The sequence below is a fragment of the Eretmochelys imbricata genome, chromosome 8 (genome assembly GCF_965152235.1).
Source record: "Eretmochelys imbricata isolate rEreImb1 chromosome 8, rEreImb1.hap1, whole genome shotgun sequence".
NCBI lineage: Eukaryota > Metazoa > Chordata > Testudines > Cheloniidae > Eretmochelys > Eretmochelys imbricata.
Window position 1 is genome coordinate 89762465 of NC_135579.1, and position 17568 is coordinate 89780032.

The 17568-nt window shown below is 42.4% G+C and overlaps 1 protein-coding gene across 1 annotated transcript in view; it reads right to left on the reverse strand.

The window, feature by feature from the left end:
- LEPR (leptin receptor) overlaps positions 1–17033 on the reverse strand; it is a 61570-nt gene extending 44537 nt beyond the window's left edge. Inside the window, exons 1-3 of the mRNA XM_077824144.1 lie at positions 16994–17033; positions 10598–10906; positions 9031–9154 (exon numbers count right to left, since the gene is read on the reverse strand). Coding sequence (XP_077680270.1) covers positions 9031–9154; positions 10598–10906; positions 16994–17033 — 473 coding nt within the window. The remainder of the gene's footprint in view (positions 1–9030; positions 9155–10597; positions 10907–16993) is intronic.
- Between the last annotated feature and the right edge of the window lie 535 nt (positions 17034–17568).

The following is a 17568-nucleotide window of genomic DNA, read 5'->3' on the forward strand; positions in this document are numbered from 1 at the left end:
TTGTAACTGATAAATATTGTATATACACAGCACAAAGAATGTACTCTAAAAATCTAACTTTAAGTGATTACTTCCAAGATGATGAAGCTTTGTTTACTTTGAAGACATACCATGTTTATTTCTTAGATAATTTGACTTTTTCTTAGCAAAGCAAATCTCACTTAATCCCAGGCATCACTAGTACTATTGCTTTGGACTGGCTTGTGGAAAGTATTTAGTAACTCCCTCTTTAGTATTCTGTTTTGTTTCTTTCTAAACTGAAGTACAGCCCAAGAGACTACTTCTGGCTGAACTCTCCAGATTTGTTTTCATGAATTTTTCACATGCTGGAATACTTTCCTTTAGAGATTAGCATACAAATGAAAATAGTCCTATTACAAAAATCTTTGAAAAAATATATGGTTTAATAAAACCTTGCAAAATTTTAAATGGATAGCACTTGAACTGCTAACAAGAAATAAAGATGTTTATTTAACAAAAATAGTTGGATCAATTTTTCCAGTGATGGAAGAATACATTTATGCTTTCAGAATTTTTTTAAAGGAAACATATGTAATATTTAGGGCATATTGAAATATACCAGCTGTACAACATATTACTGTTGATGTGAAGTCTTGTGCAGCATACAAATGGAGATGTATGCTGCCACACTGTAATTTAGGTTAAAACTCATTCAATTCTTACTAGTACCTGATTCAGACAGGCATTATATTACACTTCCTAAAGCGTATGTAAAAGTTGCCTTTCAAGAAATGGCATCTTGACGACCCATTTTACAAACTTGAGAGGGCATCAGTATATCTAATGTACACATCACTACACAGACCCTCAATACATACATTTACATGCATACACACACACAAGTTGCACTTAAAACACCTAATTCTCCACTCCCTTGTATGTTACTTTCATGTAACCCCAATAACTGTAATTTACACTAGTGTAACACAGAGGAAATCAGCCCCAAGGTTTCTTCCATTTTCAGCAATATCAGCAGTTCCAGCAGTATTCCTATTTTAAGTTAGGAAATATCTCTGAAACTGAAAGTATTTTTTAAAATGAAAGAAACTTTAGAAGTGGACCACTGCATACATTCAATTGTAGACAGAATGCATGACTGTCTAGTACTATTATTTATTGGCACGAATATTGGATTGCCACATTGGTGACGAATAACAAAGGCATAGGTGGGTTATACAGTTCACCACAAATGTCTTTCTAGGAACTCGAGCATATCAGCCGTGAATACAGGGTCCTGGGAGCAAGGGTGAAGGAGTGATGTCTCTACACAAATGCGATAAGTATGGGAATAAACAGGAAGAACTGGCAGTATTAGCCATAAGCTAAATTCTGACTTATTTGACATCTCTATACAAATATCCTAGTCATGCTCCGGAAAGACAGGCTAGGAAAAAAGGATATGCTGTTGCCTTATACATCAAGTATATATATTGCTCAGAAGGAGGTGAGAGGCAGACCAGTTGAAAGTACCTGGCTGAAAATAAAGGGGGAAAAAACCCAAGGGGTGATGTCATGCTAAAGGTCTACTATAGAACACCAAATCAGGAGAGGAAGGTGGATGAGGCACTGTTAGAACAGAAATATCCAAAACACAAGATGTGGTTGTAGGGGGGACACTTTAATTACTCAGATATCTAATGGAAATTTCCTCCACCTTCTGAAACAAAAAATTGTTCCCCAGTACATTCCAAGAACTAAGTGAACATACTGAGTTTTATGTATTACTTTTCCAAGGGGGCAGCCATTTTAGACCTGAAGCTGAACAAGAGAGAGGAACTGGTTGTGAATCTGAAAGTTAATGGCAATTTGGGTGAAAGTGACCTTGAAATGATGATTTCAGAATTCTAAGGAAAAGGAAAGAGTCAGAGCAGTAGAATAAGAACAACGAACTTCAAAAAAGCAGACTTTCACAAACAAAGACCTAATAGGTAAGATCCCATGGGAAGAACATCCAAGGGGAAAAGGAGTTCAGGAGATCTGGCAGTGTCTTGAGGAGACAATATTAAAGGCACAATAGCAAACTATATCCTGACGTGAAGAAAAGATAGAAAGAATAGTAAGAGGCCATATAGCTCTATCGGAGTGCTTTAATTACCTGAAAATCAAAAGATAATCCTAGAAAGAATGGAAACATGGACAAATTCATAAGGACAAGTACAAAAAAATAGCACAAGCATGTACAGACAAAAACAGACAGGGTAAGGTACAAAATGAGTTCCACCTAGCAGGGGAAAGGCAATAAGAAGAGGTTCTATAAATACATTAGGAGCAAGAGAAAGGAAAGTACAGATCCACTACTTAGCAGGGAAGGAGAGCTAGCCAGAGATGGCATCAAGAAGGCAGAAGCGTTTAATGTCTATTTTGCTATAATCTCCACTAAAAAAGGAAAAACACAAGCCAGAATAAGGAAAAGAACAGATTAAAAAACATTTAGAGAAATTAGATGTATTCAAGTCAGCAGAGCCTGAAGAAATTCTTCATAGGATATTAAAGAAAATAGCTGGTGCAATCTCAGAACCAGAAGCTGGGAATGGGTGACAGAGGATGGATCACTTGATGATTACCTGTTCTGTTCATTCCCTCTGAAGCACCTGATATTAGTCACTGTCGGAAGACAGCATACTGGGCTAGATGGACCTTTGGTCTGACCCAGTATGGCCGTTCTTATGTTCAGAGTGTTCAAGGAACAGCTATGGCCTGGGGCCAACAGCAGAGTAGCAACCCAAGTGCTGTGTTGCCTACTTGCTGTTGAAGAGCAGCCTGGAGGGAGACTAAGCAAGGTTCAGCCCTTTACAATCTGAATGACTTGCATAATGGTGCAGGAGAGAGTAAAATGCCTTACAAAACTTGTGGATGATACTGCACTGGAAGAGATTGCCAGCACTTTGGAAGACAGGATTAGAATTCAAAACAACCTTGACAAATTGGAGAATTGATCTGAATTCAACAAGATTAAATTTGATAAAGACAAGTGCAAAGTACATCACGTAGGAAGGAAAAGTCAAAAGCACAACTACAAATGGGGAATAACTGGCAAGGTGGTAGCACTGCAGAAGAGGATCTGGGAGTTACAGTGGATCATAAATTGAATGAGTCAACAATGTGATACAGTAGCAAAAAAGACTAATATTCTGGGACGTAATGAAAGGAGTGTCATATGTAAGACATGGGAGATAACCAGTGATGAGCTGCTAGAAGCTGAAGAACCGGTTCCTTCAGTCGCTCTGGGTCTTCAGCGGCACTGAAGGGCCCGCCACCGAAGTGCCACCGAAGACCCGGGGCGAGTGAATGATGTGCCGCCGAAATGCCGCCAAAGGACCACAGGGCTACCGGATGAGTAGAAATTCTCTGGGGAGCCTCCCCAGCCGAGAGCTCGGACAGGACGGTCCCGCGGGCTGCATGTGGCCTGAGGGCCGGAGTTTGCCAAACCCCTTTAACAACCAGTTCTAAATCAGCTTCAAAATTTAACAACTGGTTTGCACGAACCGGTGCAAACCGGCTCCAGCTCACCACTGGAGATAACTGTCCCTTTCTACTTAGCTCTAGTGAGGCCTCAACTGGAGTACCTTGCCCAGTTCTGGGTGCCACTCTTCAGGAAAGATGTGGACAACTGCAGAAAGTTCAGAGAAGAGCAACAAAAATAATAAAAGGTTTAGAAAAGCTGACCTCTGAGGAAAAATTTTAAAAAACTGGGCATGTTTAGTCTTGGGAAAAGATGACTAAGGGGGAACCTGATAACACTCTTCAAATATGTAAAGTAGATGGTGATAAATTATTTCCCCATATCCATAAGAAGTAACTGGCTCAATCCACAGCAAGGGAGACTTAGGTTAGATATTAAGGAAAACCTTTCTAACTAGTGTGACCAGAAAACAAGTGTGAAAAAACGGGACGGGGGGGGGGGTGTAAATAGGCCTCTATATAAGAAAAAGCCCCAAATATTGGGACTGTCCCTATAAAATTGGGATATCTGGTCACCCTATTTCTAACTATACAAATAGTTAAAATCTAGAATAGGCTTCCAAGGGAGGCTGTGGAATCCCTATGATTGGATGTTTTCAAGAACAAATTAGACAAACACCTGTCTGGGATAGTCTAGGTCAGGGGTGGCCAATCTGTGGCTCCAGAGCCACATGCGGCTCTTCAGAAGTTAATATGCGGCTCCATGTATAGGCATGGACTCCGGGGCTGAAGCTACAGGTGCCAAATTTCCAAAGTGCCGGGGGTGTTCACTGCTCAACCCCTGGCTCTGCCACAGGCCCTGCCCCCACTCCTCCCCTAAGCCTGCCTTGCCCTCCCTCCTTCGCCTCCCTCCCAGAGCCTCCTGCATGCCACGGAACAGCTGATCGGGAGGTGCGGGGAGGCACTGATCGAGGGGGCTGCCAGTGGGTGGGAGGCACTGGGAGCGGGGGGGGGGGAGCTAATGGGGGGCTGCTGATGTATTACTGTGGTTCTTTGACAATATACATTGGTAAATTCTGGCTCCTTCTCAGACTCAGGTTGGCCACCCCGGTCTAGGTTTTCTTGGTCGTGTCTCAGCACAGGGTAGCTGGACTACAGGACCTCTCAAGGTCACTTCCAGCCCTCCATTTTTAAGATTTTATGAAAGCTACAGGATGAAATAGGTCTCTCCTTCCAAGGAAGTTATGCCATAAAAGGTAAGATGACTCTCTGACAATGACTTCATCTCCGTCTTGGCAGCCCTCCCGATACTAGTATCTTTTCTGCAGTATATTTTCAGAGTCCTATTTGACTGATCTCTATTCTTCAGACCTGCTCTGTAATGGACAGCATGAAGCACTTTCTGTTCATGACGACGTCAGACCAAGCCTATCATACTTGGGGATGGGTGAATCAAAAATCCTTTTTTTAAATGCTGAAAACACTTGAGCTGTCAAAGACCATATGTGAACCACTGAGGAGCCCATAACAAAACAAGGCCATTATTTTCATTGCGTGTATGGCCTAAATATGAGAATATTGGCACTTGTTCATGAATTGAGGCCTCCCAGAGAGAAACAAATGCCATGAAAGCATACTTTTAAAGCTGGGACTGTTTTCAAACTATTCTGGCCTGCATGTGAAAGGCATCAGTGAGTCAACAGGGGAAGCTACCCTTACCAAAATATGAAATAAACAAGTCAGCTATTCCTTCGGAACATCAGGCCTTGCTAAAGAAAACTATAATTGACCTTCACTCCTGGGAGAAAAAAAATACTACCACCACATGAGGAATGTTAAACAAGTTTGCTCTATAATGGTAAAAACAATAACAAAAATACTAAAGATAGTCTTTGGAGAGGAGAATGACCGCATTAGCAGTAGGTCAATAATTTGGAGGAGATGTGTAAATCAATTTAGGGAATCTGGAGTAGAAAGCTGACAAGTTTCTTTCAAGGTAACAATTACAGTAATTTTTTGAAGTGCCAGAGGAAATGATACTGAAGAGAGCAGAGCCTACAGAGACCTCAACCTTGGGTAATGGTGCAGCTCAAGGCAGTTGTTAATACACTGCTAAATTTCCCGGGCAGGGAAGAGCTTCATCTAGAAACTGGAATAAAACTTCAGATCAGGGGTGGGCAAACTTTTTGGCCCAAGGGCCACATCGGGGTGCAAAATGGTATGGAGGGCCAGGTAGGAAGTCTGTGCCTCCCCAAACAGCCTGGCCCCCGCCCCTTATCTGCCTCCTCCCACTTCCTGCCCCATGACTGCCCCCCTCAGAACTCCTGACCCATCTAACCCCCCCTGCTCCTTGTCCCCTAACTGCCCCAACCCCTATCCACACCCCTACCCCCGACTCATCCACCCTCCCACACACACTTCTTGTCCCCTGACCACCCCCTCCCGGGATCCCCGTCCCTAACTGCCCCCACAGCACCCCACCCCCTATCCAACCTCCCCTGCTCCCTGACTCCTGACCACCCCCCTCCCCAAACCTTTGCCCCATCCGACCGCCCCCTCTCCCCCCCAGGACTGCACCCAGGGACCTCCTGCCTTCCCTACCCCTGCCCCCTTATCATGCCACTCAGAGCGGCAGGACAGGCTTGTTGGAAAGCCTGGGAGGTAAGCGGATGCAAGCCGCACTACCCACATGGCAGCATAGCTATGGGGGAGGGGGGTCAGTGGGGGAGGGGCCGGGGGCGAGCCTCCCTCGCCAGGAGCCGGGCAGGACAATCCCATGGGCCGATGTGTACCGTGGGCTGTAGTTTGCCCATTTCTGCTTTAGATCCTTGCAAAATCAGAAAATCCATGTTTTCCTGGACTACAGGATGGATCTGCAAAAGGATGCAAAATGCTTTTGTACTCTGCAAAACTAAGAGGGGAACAAACAGAAAACAGAAGTCTCATCTTTCGAGCCTCTCTCAAAGCTCTACAGGATAACCCACAGTCTGTCAGGTCTTCTTGGCCCCTTTGAGAGTTTCTTCTGCAGATTCCGCTGGCCTCCCCAAAAAAATCAGTTCATCAAGCACTTGAAGCCTTCTGAATCTCTCTTGGTTTTTCTGGGGTGCTCCAGTATGTGTCTCCCTGCTCCCAGTGCGGCTTGATGTCTTTGCAGCTCTTCTCACCTCATTTTCGACCTCTTATACGACTCATCACTTTCACTAACAAGGTGTTAGAGTTGTTTACTTTTCTCCTCCTTCAGGGTGGTGTGCCTGTGCGCCCATTTCACTGATGAATTTTTTCAGAGAGGCACAGCTAGCAGAAAACTCTCGATTATTGACAGAAATAGACCACCTTATATCTTTGAGAAGAAATGTCCTATCTGTAGAATACTACTACTAGCTGATCCCAAAATACTTCACAAACGATTAGAATATACCACCACTGAAACGCACCCATCTGTGGGTGGTAAGAGAGCCTAACAGCACACAGTATGCAACATGGCTGCGGCAGGAGACCAAATTTTAGTCATGAACACCAGAGAAAACCTTCTATTCTTAAAAAGGGGATGGAAGTGTCATGAGGTCTTTAGTCATCCAGGGCCTCTGTTTTTAAGCTAAAAGAAAAGGAGGACTTGTGGCACCTTAGAGACTAACCAATTTATTTGAGCATAAGCTTTCGTGAGCTACAGTCCCAGTGGATTGAATCAGGTGGGATGGACTCAAGGGGATGACTAAGCGAGCGGTGTAACAGGGGAGCCTGTCTCGCGTGTCTTTGATGCTTCACAAAGTTACACGCGAGTTTTTGCTTAGAAGGGGCGCTGGCCTTTTGTCTTCTGCGTGTGAAGAAAAGCCCACTCCACACTGCGGCGTAAATGCGATCCAAGAAGGAAGTCTCAGCAGAATCAAGAACACTGAATGCATCCAATGAAGTGAGCTGTAGCTCACGAAAGCTTATGCTCAAATAAATTGGTTAGTCTCTAAGGTGCCACAAGTACTCCTTTTCTTTTTGCGAATACAGACTAACACGGCTGTTACTCTGAAACCTGTTTTTAAGCTCTTATTTGAAAAATGCACAGAGTGAATTGTATAGTTCTGAACATATCTGCCTTGGAAGCCTTTTTAGCTCAGTTGGGATTTGAACCTGGATGCTAGGCATGCCTAATCTACTCAACTATCCCCGTCAGCTAAGATTTTTCTATTTAGTGATGAGCCCTGGTTGGAAAAGAATGGAAGTGGGAACTATTTTTAGATGTAATGGTATTTCAGACACAGAAAGCATAGAGAATGCTAGAAATGGAAGCCTGTTAAGACTTTGGCTTTAGGTTATCTTATAATGTTTGCCATTTAGAAGTCCACATTTGCTACCAGTTATCCCATTTATTTCCTACATTCAGAACAGTAATAACTGTGGTAACTGGTATCTGTGGGTCAGCGCTGACTTTTTAAACAGGGACCATTGTCTATAAATCCTGTTTGATCTATTATTTATTATTTATAATACAGAATCCATATGAGACCCAATCAAGAGTCGTGTCCCACTAGGATGTAATAAGAGACAGTCTCTACACCAAAGAACTTACAATCTAAACAGATACAACAACAAGGGGCGGGAAGGAAGTACTCTTATCCCCATCTTACAGACAGGGAACTGAGGCACGGAGAGATTAAAGGATTTGCCCAACATCACACAGGAAGTCTGTGGTAGAGAAAGGAACTGGACTCAGAAGATCTGAGTCCAAATCTATTAGCCACAAGACCATCCTTCTTCTATCATTGTTAGTGGAGACTCCCCTACCTCAAGGTATTATGCAGAGCTGAAGCAGAAGCAGGTGGCCTTCCAGCATGGTTCCTTACATGAGTACTAGCTGTCTGAAAATATTACATGAAAAGGGAATGTAGAAACTTAAAAGTGCATAAGGGATGTATGCCACTCAATCCAGCAGTAGCCTATAGAGATCAGCATGCTCTTGAAGTGTAATCTAACATTCACTTTTAAATCACTGATTTATTAAATTTAGTTTAAACATATTAAAAAGAGACACTAAAGCGCTAGGTGATGAACATATTTTACCCTTCAAAAGCATGTTTGGAACAGTGGTGACTTCTTTTGTGTATGTAAGAGCGCTACAGAGTGGTTAACTCTATAAGATGCATCAAAAATTCTAGATTTTATATTAGGTATGGTATTAAAATGACAAAGAAGAATAAATTTCTTGAGGAGAGACAATATGATAAGAGGCAAAAGCACAAGCAGGCAGAACTAAGATCAAGCATTCAACCTTAAAAAATTATGGGTTGCATATTGATTGAGGAAGCCTTTGACCTAGTTAAAATAAAATAAGCAGTTTAATAAATATGAGAAAAGGACAGAAAGGATAGGAAACACCCTGTGTTAACCATTCAAGCCCTGAACATATACCTGACTGATAATTCCATACAGTCCTATCAAAATGTGGTCTGAAAATAAGAACAAATGGGCATATAGTATTTTATCCACTTGTACTGACTAATACTATCACTGTGTTTCAGATCACAAATACTACTGTAAGACAACTCACTCATAGGACCTTTACTGGTGTTTTACGATATCATCATAAATGGGAAGCTTCAGATATATTTTACTTACAGAACATATGAAAGATTAATCTTAACTTCTCCATTCAAGTACGACTTCTTATTTGACAATTTCAGGATACAAACAAACAGTTCCAGGTCTCCTTTAGTCCAACATTGAATGTTCCAGCTTAAATCTAAATTTAAAAAGGTAAACATTTTCTGAACCACATTGAAACCAAAGACATTTAAAGAAATAAAACAAAATTTACCAGTAAGTCTTATGCATCAGCACATATGCTGCACTGAAAGGAACAGGAAATTTCAAAGAAATAAAATCTGGTACTCTCTCATCTGCATTTGGGCTGCAACCAGGCAAACATTTAAGAATGTATGTTATATTGCTCACGTGACCAGCCCTTTGGAGTTTGGGGCTATTCATGTGAGTAAGTACATCACCGCTGTTTGCAAGATTGGGGCATTAGTCCCAGATTTTTAAAAGATATTTGTGTGTTGCTGCATTCAGCATTGCAATACCCAACTGATTTAGGAGCCTAAATCTCTTTTTCTAAAGGGTTTTTAGGCACTTAGCAGGCAAAATCCCATTGACTGTTGGTTCCCAAGTGCCTGAATCCTTTTGGAAAAATATTTAGGCTCCTAACTCCAACACCTTATGCAGCAACATCTAAATACCTTTACAAATCTGGGTTTTAGTGATCTGGTAGTCTCTTAGTATAGAGAATGTACAGAGCTGGACATAAAATCAATGTAAATTATAATCACACAAATTTGTTTAAATAATAAACTTTCTTACTTGTAACTAGGGACAATTTTTAGTGGAGGGGGTAGGAGGCAAATGGGGTGTGTCAAGTTTCTGATATTCTTTAATCTTTTTGCGACAGTTCATGACCACAACCTCTATGCAGCATTAGAAAACAATACAATTATTCGGATTACTTCTTGAAAAGACCACCTGACATATGAGGCAGTGCTAGAAATACAGGGTAAAATCCTGACCATACTTAAGACAATGGGACTTTTGGCATTGCCTTCAACAGGACCAGGATTTCACACAAAGATCCTTTTCTCCACCATGTACATTGTGTGCCAGGGGCAGGAGGAATAACCAACTACATTTCAAATTACAGGATGAAAGATAAAGTCACTGTGGATGATAACATGGACATGGAAGTGGGGACAAGATTTGCTCTCTCAAGCTAAAAATCCATTAAAAATGTCTACATCCTTATTTACAATTTCCAACATTCCTCTGACCTAATTCTACCATGATGCTCACAAGGAGTTAGCTGACTAATAAGTGGTAAAGGTAAGGGGGAGGGCGCAACCGAGGACAGTTACCTATATAGCTAACAAAATGGATTTATATTATCAAGATGTGGTAATTCACCACTTCTACCTCCTTATTTGCATGTTGTACCCCTTTCCCTTACCTTTAGTCTGCCTTTCTACATGGCAAGCTCTCCAGGACAGGAACTTTGCCTTCATTTATGTTTGTACAGTACCCCACATAATCCAGGCACAAATGGAAACAAATACTAGTATTAGGAAAATATTTGAAAAACAACGAAAACGTGATGTCCATTACTGAGTCACTTTAAACAATTACACTACAAACCTACCTGTTTGCTGAGGAGCTAAGCTACTTATTTCTGAGGAAGTAAATTTCTTTGTTTCCATGCCTGCTGTGTACAAAGAACAATTTGTATGTGTTTCACTCCAAAGGCAACAGAGGAAACTCTCTTCAGCCACCAGTACCAGAGAGTTGGTTTCAGCAGTTCCATGCTCTCCGTGCAACCCAGGACTGCTCGCTACAACACCAGCAGTCAAAGGAATGACAGAAGTCTCATTCGGTGACGGGCAAGGCAACATAAAGCTTGATGCTGGAATCTGATGTACCATACAGTGAGCAACTGCCATTCGAATAAAATCTGGAAATACAAAGAAATAATGAAGGCAATGAGTTATGCTACTCGGAACAATGAAAACAGAGCAGCTGCCGTTCTAAAGAAACAAGTGTGATTAAAAATATTGGACAAGAATCTCCAAGTGCCACTCTCTTCTGAATTGGTATAGACTATTTTATTCAGTTAGGCTTCCAGAACTCATCCATATGCCTCATACTTGACTGAAGTCACCCTGCTCTTTTTTCCAAAATAACTGCATTTTTTAAAAAAACCCGAGATAGTCCAATACAAGAACTCGAGGGGGAAAAGTGCTCTCCTGGCTTAAATTGGTGTAAGTTAATTAGAATCAAACATATTAAACAGGGATTGAAGTCAAAGGAGAGAATTTGGCCCCAGATCTGGGCATACAGAAACTCTTGGGTCTTAAAATCCAAAGCCTGGTCCGCATTTTGCAACTATATTCTATATTTTTACAACCTGGATACACCCAACTTTGGGATATTCACAAGCTTGATGTTAAACAATAATATATGAAGATATATTTCGTCCTCCTCACTAATGGGTATTATGTGAGTACAGAAATTGCATAAAAAATGTTATTTGTAACTGTGATAAAGAAAGTGGTGGGGGGCTCCCTTTTATGGACACCCAGCCAGCCAGTTAGCTATAAAGTCCCTCTTGGTGGCGGCTTGCTTTACCTGTAAAGGGTTAAAAAAGTCCCCAGGTAAAGAAAAGGGAGTGGGCACCTGAACAAAAAAGCCAATGGGAAGGTTAGAACTTTTTAAAATGGGAAAAAAGCTTTCCCTTTGTCTCTCTAGGCTGCAGGGACAAAGCAGCAATGCTGTAAACAGTTTTAAGCCAGGTATGATCATAAATCATCAGTTCATACCTAGAACTACTTATCTGAAACTCCAAATGTGCAAGTAGATCAGAATGTTTAGCTAGACGCAATCAGGTTTATTTCTGTTTATTTTTAACAGAAAATCCTCCGTGCTAACCCCAGATGCTTTTGTTTGCTTGTAACCTTTAAGCTGAACCTCCAAGAAAGCTATTTTGGGTGCTTAATTTTTGTAATTGTTTCTTTTAAGATCTAGCAAAAAGCCTAAGTTCCAGATGTATTTTTTTCCTTTTTGTTTTTAATAAAATTACCTTTTTTAAGAACAGGATTGGATTTTTGGTGTCCTAAGAGGTTTGTGCCTGTTTGATTAGCTGGTAGCCACAGGTAATTTCCTTTGTTTTCTTTCTCAGCTCTTCCCTGGAGGGTGGGTGAAAGGGCTTGAGGGTACCCCACAGTGAGGAATTCCCAAGTGCTCCTTCCTGGGTTCAAAGAGGGGTTTTTTTGCATTTGGGTGGTGGCAGCATTTACCAAGCCAAAGTCAGAGAGAAACTGTAACGTTGGGAGTGTATTACAAGCCTGGAACGGCTAGTATTAATTTTTAAAATCCTTGTGGGGCCCCCCACTTCCTGCACTCAAGGTGCCAGAGTGAGGATTCAGCCTTGACAGTAACATTTTCTAAAGACATGCAAAACCAATCCTATTGTTTACAGCAACAATATAAAAAGCTCTATTCGTAATATGTGAAATCTTGGTCCCACTGAAGTCATTGGGAGTTTTGCCATTGAGTTCAATGGGGCCAAGTCATTTAACATATCTTTTCTTCGTCTTTTCTTCCCTCCCCACCCAATCAGAGGCATCTGATAGGTTTTGTTCATTGTTACAGAGCACATTGCAGTAGTTTTTAAATGCTTCTACAATACTTTTGTTTGTGTTGTTACACCAGAAAGATACTATTTACAATTGTTAAATCCCCAATTAAGAGGGTTGCCAGGCATCTGGTTTTCGACCAGAACACCCGGTCAAAAAGGGACCCTAGTGGCTCCGATCAGCACTGCTGACCAGGCCACTAAAAGTCCGGTCAGCAGCTCAGCGGGGCTAAAGCAGGCTCCCTGCCTGCCCTGGCTCTGAGCAGCTCCTGGAAGTGGTGGCATGTCCAGCTCCTAGACACATGGGTAGCCACAGGGACTCCGTGTGCTGCCTCCACCCCGAGCATCAGCTCTGCAGCTCCCATTGGGAGCCAATGGGAGCTGTGGGGGCAGCGCCTGTGGGCACGGGCAGTGCACAGAGCCCCCTGGCCCCTCCGCCTAGGAGCTGGACATGCCAGCCGCTTACAGAAGCCACCTGAAGTAAGCGCTGCCCGGCTGGAGCCTGCACCCCAAGCCCCCTCCCGCACTCCAACCCCCTGCCCCAGGTTGGAACCCCCTCCTGCACTCTAACTTCCTCCCAGAGCCCACACCCCAACCCACTGCCCCTAGGGTGACCAGATAGCGAGTGTGGAAAATCGGGACAGGAGGTCGGGGGTAATAAGCACCTATATAAGAAAAAGCCCCAAATATCGGGACTATCCTTATGAAATCGGGACAGCTGGTCACCCTAACTGCCCCAGCCCTCAGCCCCCTCCTGCACCCAACCTCCCACCCCCTCCTGCACTCCGAACCCCTTGGTCCCAGCCCTAATCCCCACTCCTGCACCCAAACTCCCTCCCCGAGTCTGCACCCCAGACCACCCCCCTGCACCCCAACCCACTTCTGAATCCCAAACCCCCTCATCCCCAGCCCCACCCCAGAGCCCACACCCCCAGCCAGAGCCTGCATCCCCTCCCGTACCCCAACTCCATGCCCCAGCCCTGAGCCCCGTCCTGCACTCCTCGGCCCCAGCCCTGAGCCCCCTCCGACACCCTAACTCACTCCCAGAGCCTGCACCCCAAACCATTGGCCCAGTCCTCAGCCCCCTTCCACACCCAACCTCCCTTCCGGAGCCTGCACCTCACACAACCTCCCACACTCCAAACCCCTTGGCCCCAACCCTGATCCCCCTCCTGAACCCAAACTCCCTCCCTGAGCCCGCACCCCGGATCCCCTCCTGAACCGCAAACCCCTGCCCCAGCCCGGAGCTCCTCCTGCATCTCACACCCCTTATCCCCAGCCAGAGCCCTCACCCCTTCTCACACCCCAACCCCCTGTCCCAGACCAGAGGCCCCTCCCGCACCCTGAACCCCTCATTTCTGGCCCCACCCAGAGCCCGCATCCTCAGCCAGAGCCCTCACCCCAACTCTCCGCTCCAGCCCAGTGAAAGTGAGTGAGGGTGGGGTCCTGCACTTAGGACGGAAGAATCCAATGCACCGCTACAGACTAGGGACCGAATGGCTAGGCAGCTGTTCTGCAGAAAAGGACCTAGGGGTTACAGTGGACGAGAAGCTGGATATGAGTCAACAGTGTGCCCTTGTTGCCAAGAAGGCCAATGGCATTTTGGGATGTATAAGTAGGGGCATTGCCAGCAGATCGAGGGACGTGATTGATCCCCTCTATTCGACACTGGTGAGACCTCATCTGGAGTACTGTGTCCAGTTTTAGGCCCCACACTACAAGAAGGATGTGGAAAAATTGGAAAGAGTCCAGCGAAGGGCAACAAAAATAATTAGGAGACTGGAACACATGAGTTTTGAGGAGAGGCTGAGGGAACTGGGGATGTTTAGTCTACGGAAGAGAAGAATGAGGGAGGATTTGATAGCTGCCTTCAACTACCTGAAAGGGGGTTCCAAAGAGGATGGATCTAGACTGTTCTAAGTGGTACCAGATGACAGAACAAGGAGTAATGGTCTCAAGTTGCAGTGGGGGAGATTTAGGTTGGATATTAGGAAAAACTTTTTCACTAGGAGGGTGGTGAAGCACTGGAATGCGTTACCTAGGGAGGTGGTGGAATCTCCTTCCTTAGGAGTTTTTAAGGTCAGGCTTGACAAAGCTCTGGCTGGGATGATTTAATTGGGGATCGGTCCTGCTTTGAGCGGGGGGTTGGACTAGATGACCTCCTGAGGTCCCTTCCAACCCTGATATTCTATGATTCTATGAAAAGCGAGCAACAGAGGGGGCAGGGTGGAGTGAGCAGGGGGCAGGGCCTTAGAGAAGAGGTGAGGCAGGGGTGGGCCCTCAGGGAAGGGGCAGGGCAGGGGTGTTCAGTTTTGTGTGATTAGAAAGTTGGCAACCCTACTAATTAATTAATGTGTTTTACACTAATACATGGCCAGTTAGGTAGATAAGCCCAAAAGAAGAATTTTCTACAAAATGAGATCTAGTAAAAGGTGATATTTTCTATCAAACTTAGATGCCTTGAAAATAAAACCCTATATAATGTAAGAGCACACTTGTTACACTACATGGCTACTGTTCATAAATCAGAGCTTGAAGTGGGCTAATAATACTTCTGATAATGATAAATAGGCCTCTTTGAATTAAAATAGCTTTACTTATTGAAATGTATGTAATTGATTTGTATGTGTCCTTGGTTTTAGTGTAATGCCTAGAAAAATATATGAATATTTTAAACAGTTTATTACATACAAATTAATTCTTACTGAATGTTTTGCAAATGGATCCCACAGTAACAAGAGAGAGAATTTGTGTCTTTTGCCTTCACAGGCACAATCTGCTTGCTAAAATATTTACATAAATTGAATAGTAAACCAATGCAAAGTGAAAAATAGGTTTCTAAGATGATTAAAAGTAAACTCATGTTATTACCTCAGTGTCTGAGACATTCAATTTCTTTGGATATACACATTTTCTCATCAGCAAAACCCTCAATGGTATTTTCTCTTGTTTAACAAGGCAGGGTCTGTGCCTTGTTAAACATCAGCTTCATTAGGTTTCCTGGCTCCATGTAGAAGACTCAGTTGACTGAACAGAATATTAGTGCCTAATCCATGATGTGAAAACAAAATGAGGGACATGACTCCTAGGGGACAGGACATATAGCTAATATGCTACCCATTTTACAGCTGGCACTGAAAGGGGATTTCAGTTTGTTTTATACATGCATAGCTTAATTTTGAAGGCCAAATCACATGGCAGGATCTCACATGACAAACTAACCAAATCCCATAAGATCAGTGTGCCTGCCATTATTACAATATTTTTTTCATGAAATGTAAATGAAATGAATAAGCTACAATAAAATTGTAATAATATTATTTAGCATGAGATTATATATTTTATATCCCTTAATAAACACATAATATTTTGTTATAAATCAGTAGGCTGCATTAAAAGTGTTCACTTGCCACTGATATAGGAATTTATTTACAGAACAGGTACAGCACAAGTAGCAACAGTGAAAGCTGTTGCTCACACAAACCTACATAACAGTGACTAAAGACAAACGGCTCTGTCTCCCAATGCAAGTCCCCTGAGCACTCCAGTTGCTCTGTTAAAAGATACTTCTGTAAATGCAGAGAATTTTTAGGTTATATTAATTAAGTCTTAAGTCAAGTAGTGACCCATTTGATATTGAATGAATAAAGACATGAAGAAATTCTAAGAAAACCCCCAATTGCTGCAAAGATCTGAAAGACACAATTTTGAAACTTAGTGCATTGGATTAAAATATCTGCTTTACCTTTCATCAACATCTTTGGAAATTTAGAGAAACTTTTGCCAAATAAATAAAAATTACAGATAAAACAAAAATCAAGAGAAGTCTGTTCTACAGCATATACCAACATTAATGTGTCTGACAAAATTTATGCACCTCTGATTTAATCTACTCTGTTTATTTCTTCTATTTTAGAAAGGAAAACTGAAGTACTCATATTTGAACTATTATATTTACCATGAATTGAGCACTCATTACAACAATTTTGTATATGAAGCAGGGGGACTGGTTTAGCGCAAAAACATACCTAATAAAATAAACACTTTGTGTAAAATCCTGGCTTCACTGAAGTGAATATAAGTTTTGTTTCGACTTCAGTGTAGTCAGGATTTTACCCTCAGTTGTTGGTATTGTCCATAAAATTCTAACCTGTATGAATGCTAGTTAAGCTAGCTGTTCTAGCTTGTCTTGACTAACTACATTAACTTACTGTATTACAGCTGCAGGTTTTTTATCATCAGAAAGTTATTGTCCAGTCTGTAAGGTACTGTGCATCCAACATTTTCATGAGAAATGAGGACATTCAGCATCTTGCAGGATCTAGCTTTTACTTTGTCAAATCAATGGCTACAGAATTTTTATTTTTATTTTAAACAGTTTCAATATCATTGTCTCAGGCAACTTACCCAAGTGCAGAAACACAGTCAAAAGTTTATGCGAATACATCTTGTTCTGAACAGCGGATCTAAAAAACAACCAAAATTTAATAAATTAAGAATGGACAGAAGAGATCGTTTCCATTTCAGAGGTACATGTCTATTATTCTACATGGATCTTGGCATCTTCTAAATGAGTATTCTTTGAAACTTCTGAACTTATGAAAATATATTGCCTGAAAACACCAGGAGTCTGTGTAATTCTTAAATTAAAAAATATTGTGCACTTTATTTAAATCAATGTTTGCTCCTTTACAGGAAGGAAGACAGATCAGATAGCATCATAATAGAAAAGTAACACTGCTTAGAGTACTGATTAAATTTCAAACAGCCGATCTCTAACCATTACAATTAGGAAGCGCTCTTCAGTCCTCATGCATTTTCTGACTCACGTGGGGCTTATTTCCTGTTCTTCCTCTTCAAGGTATTGTGAATCCACAGTTAAAATGACTATGAGATAATAATTTCCAAAATACAGCAAACATTTGAGCACCATGATTTCTGCAATCCATTTTCACCCACAAAAGAAGTAATCTGAACAGTGG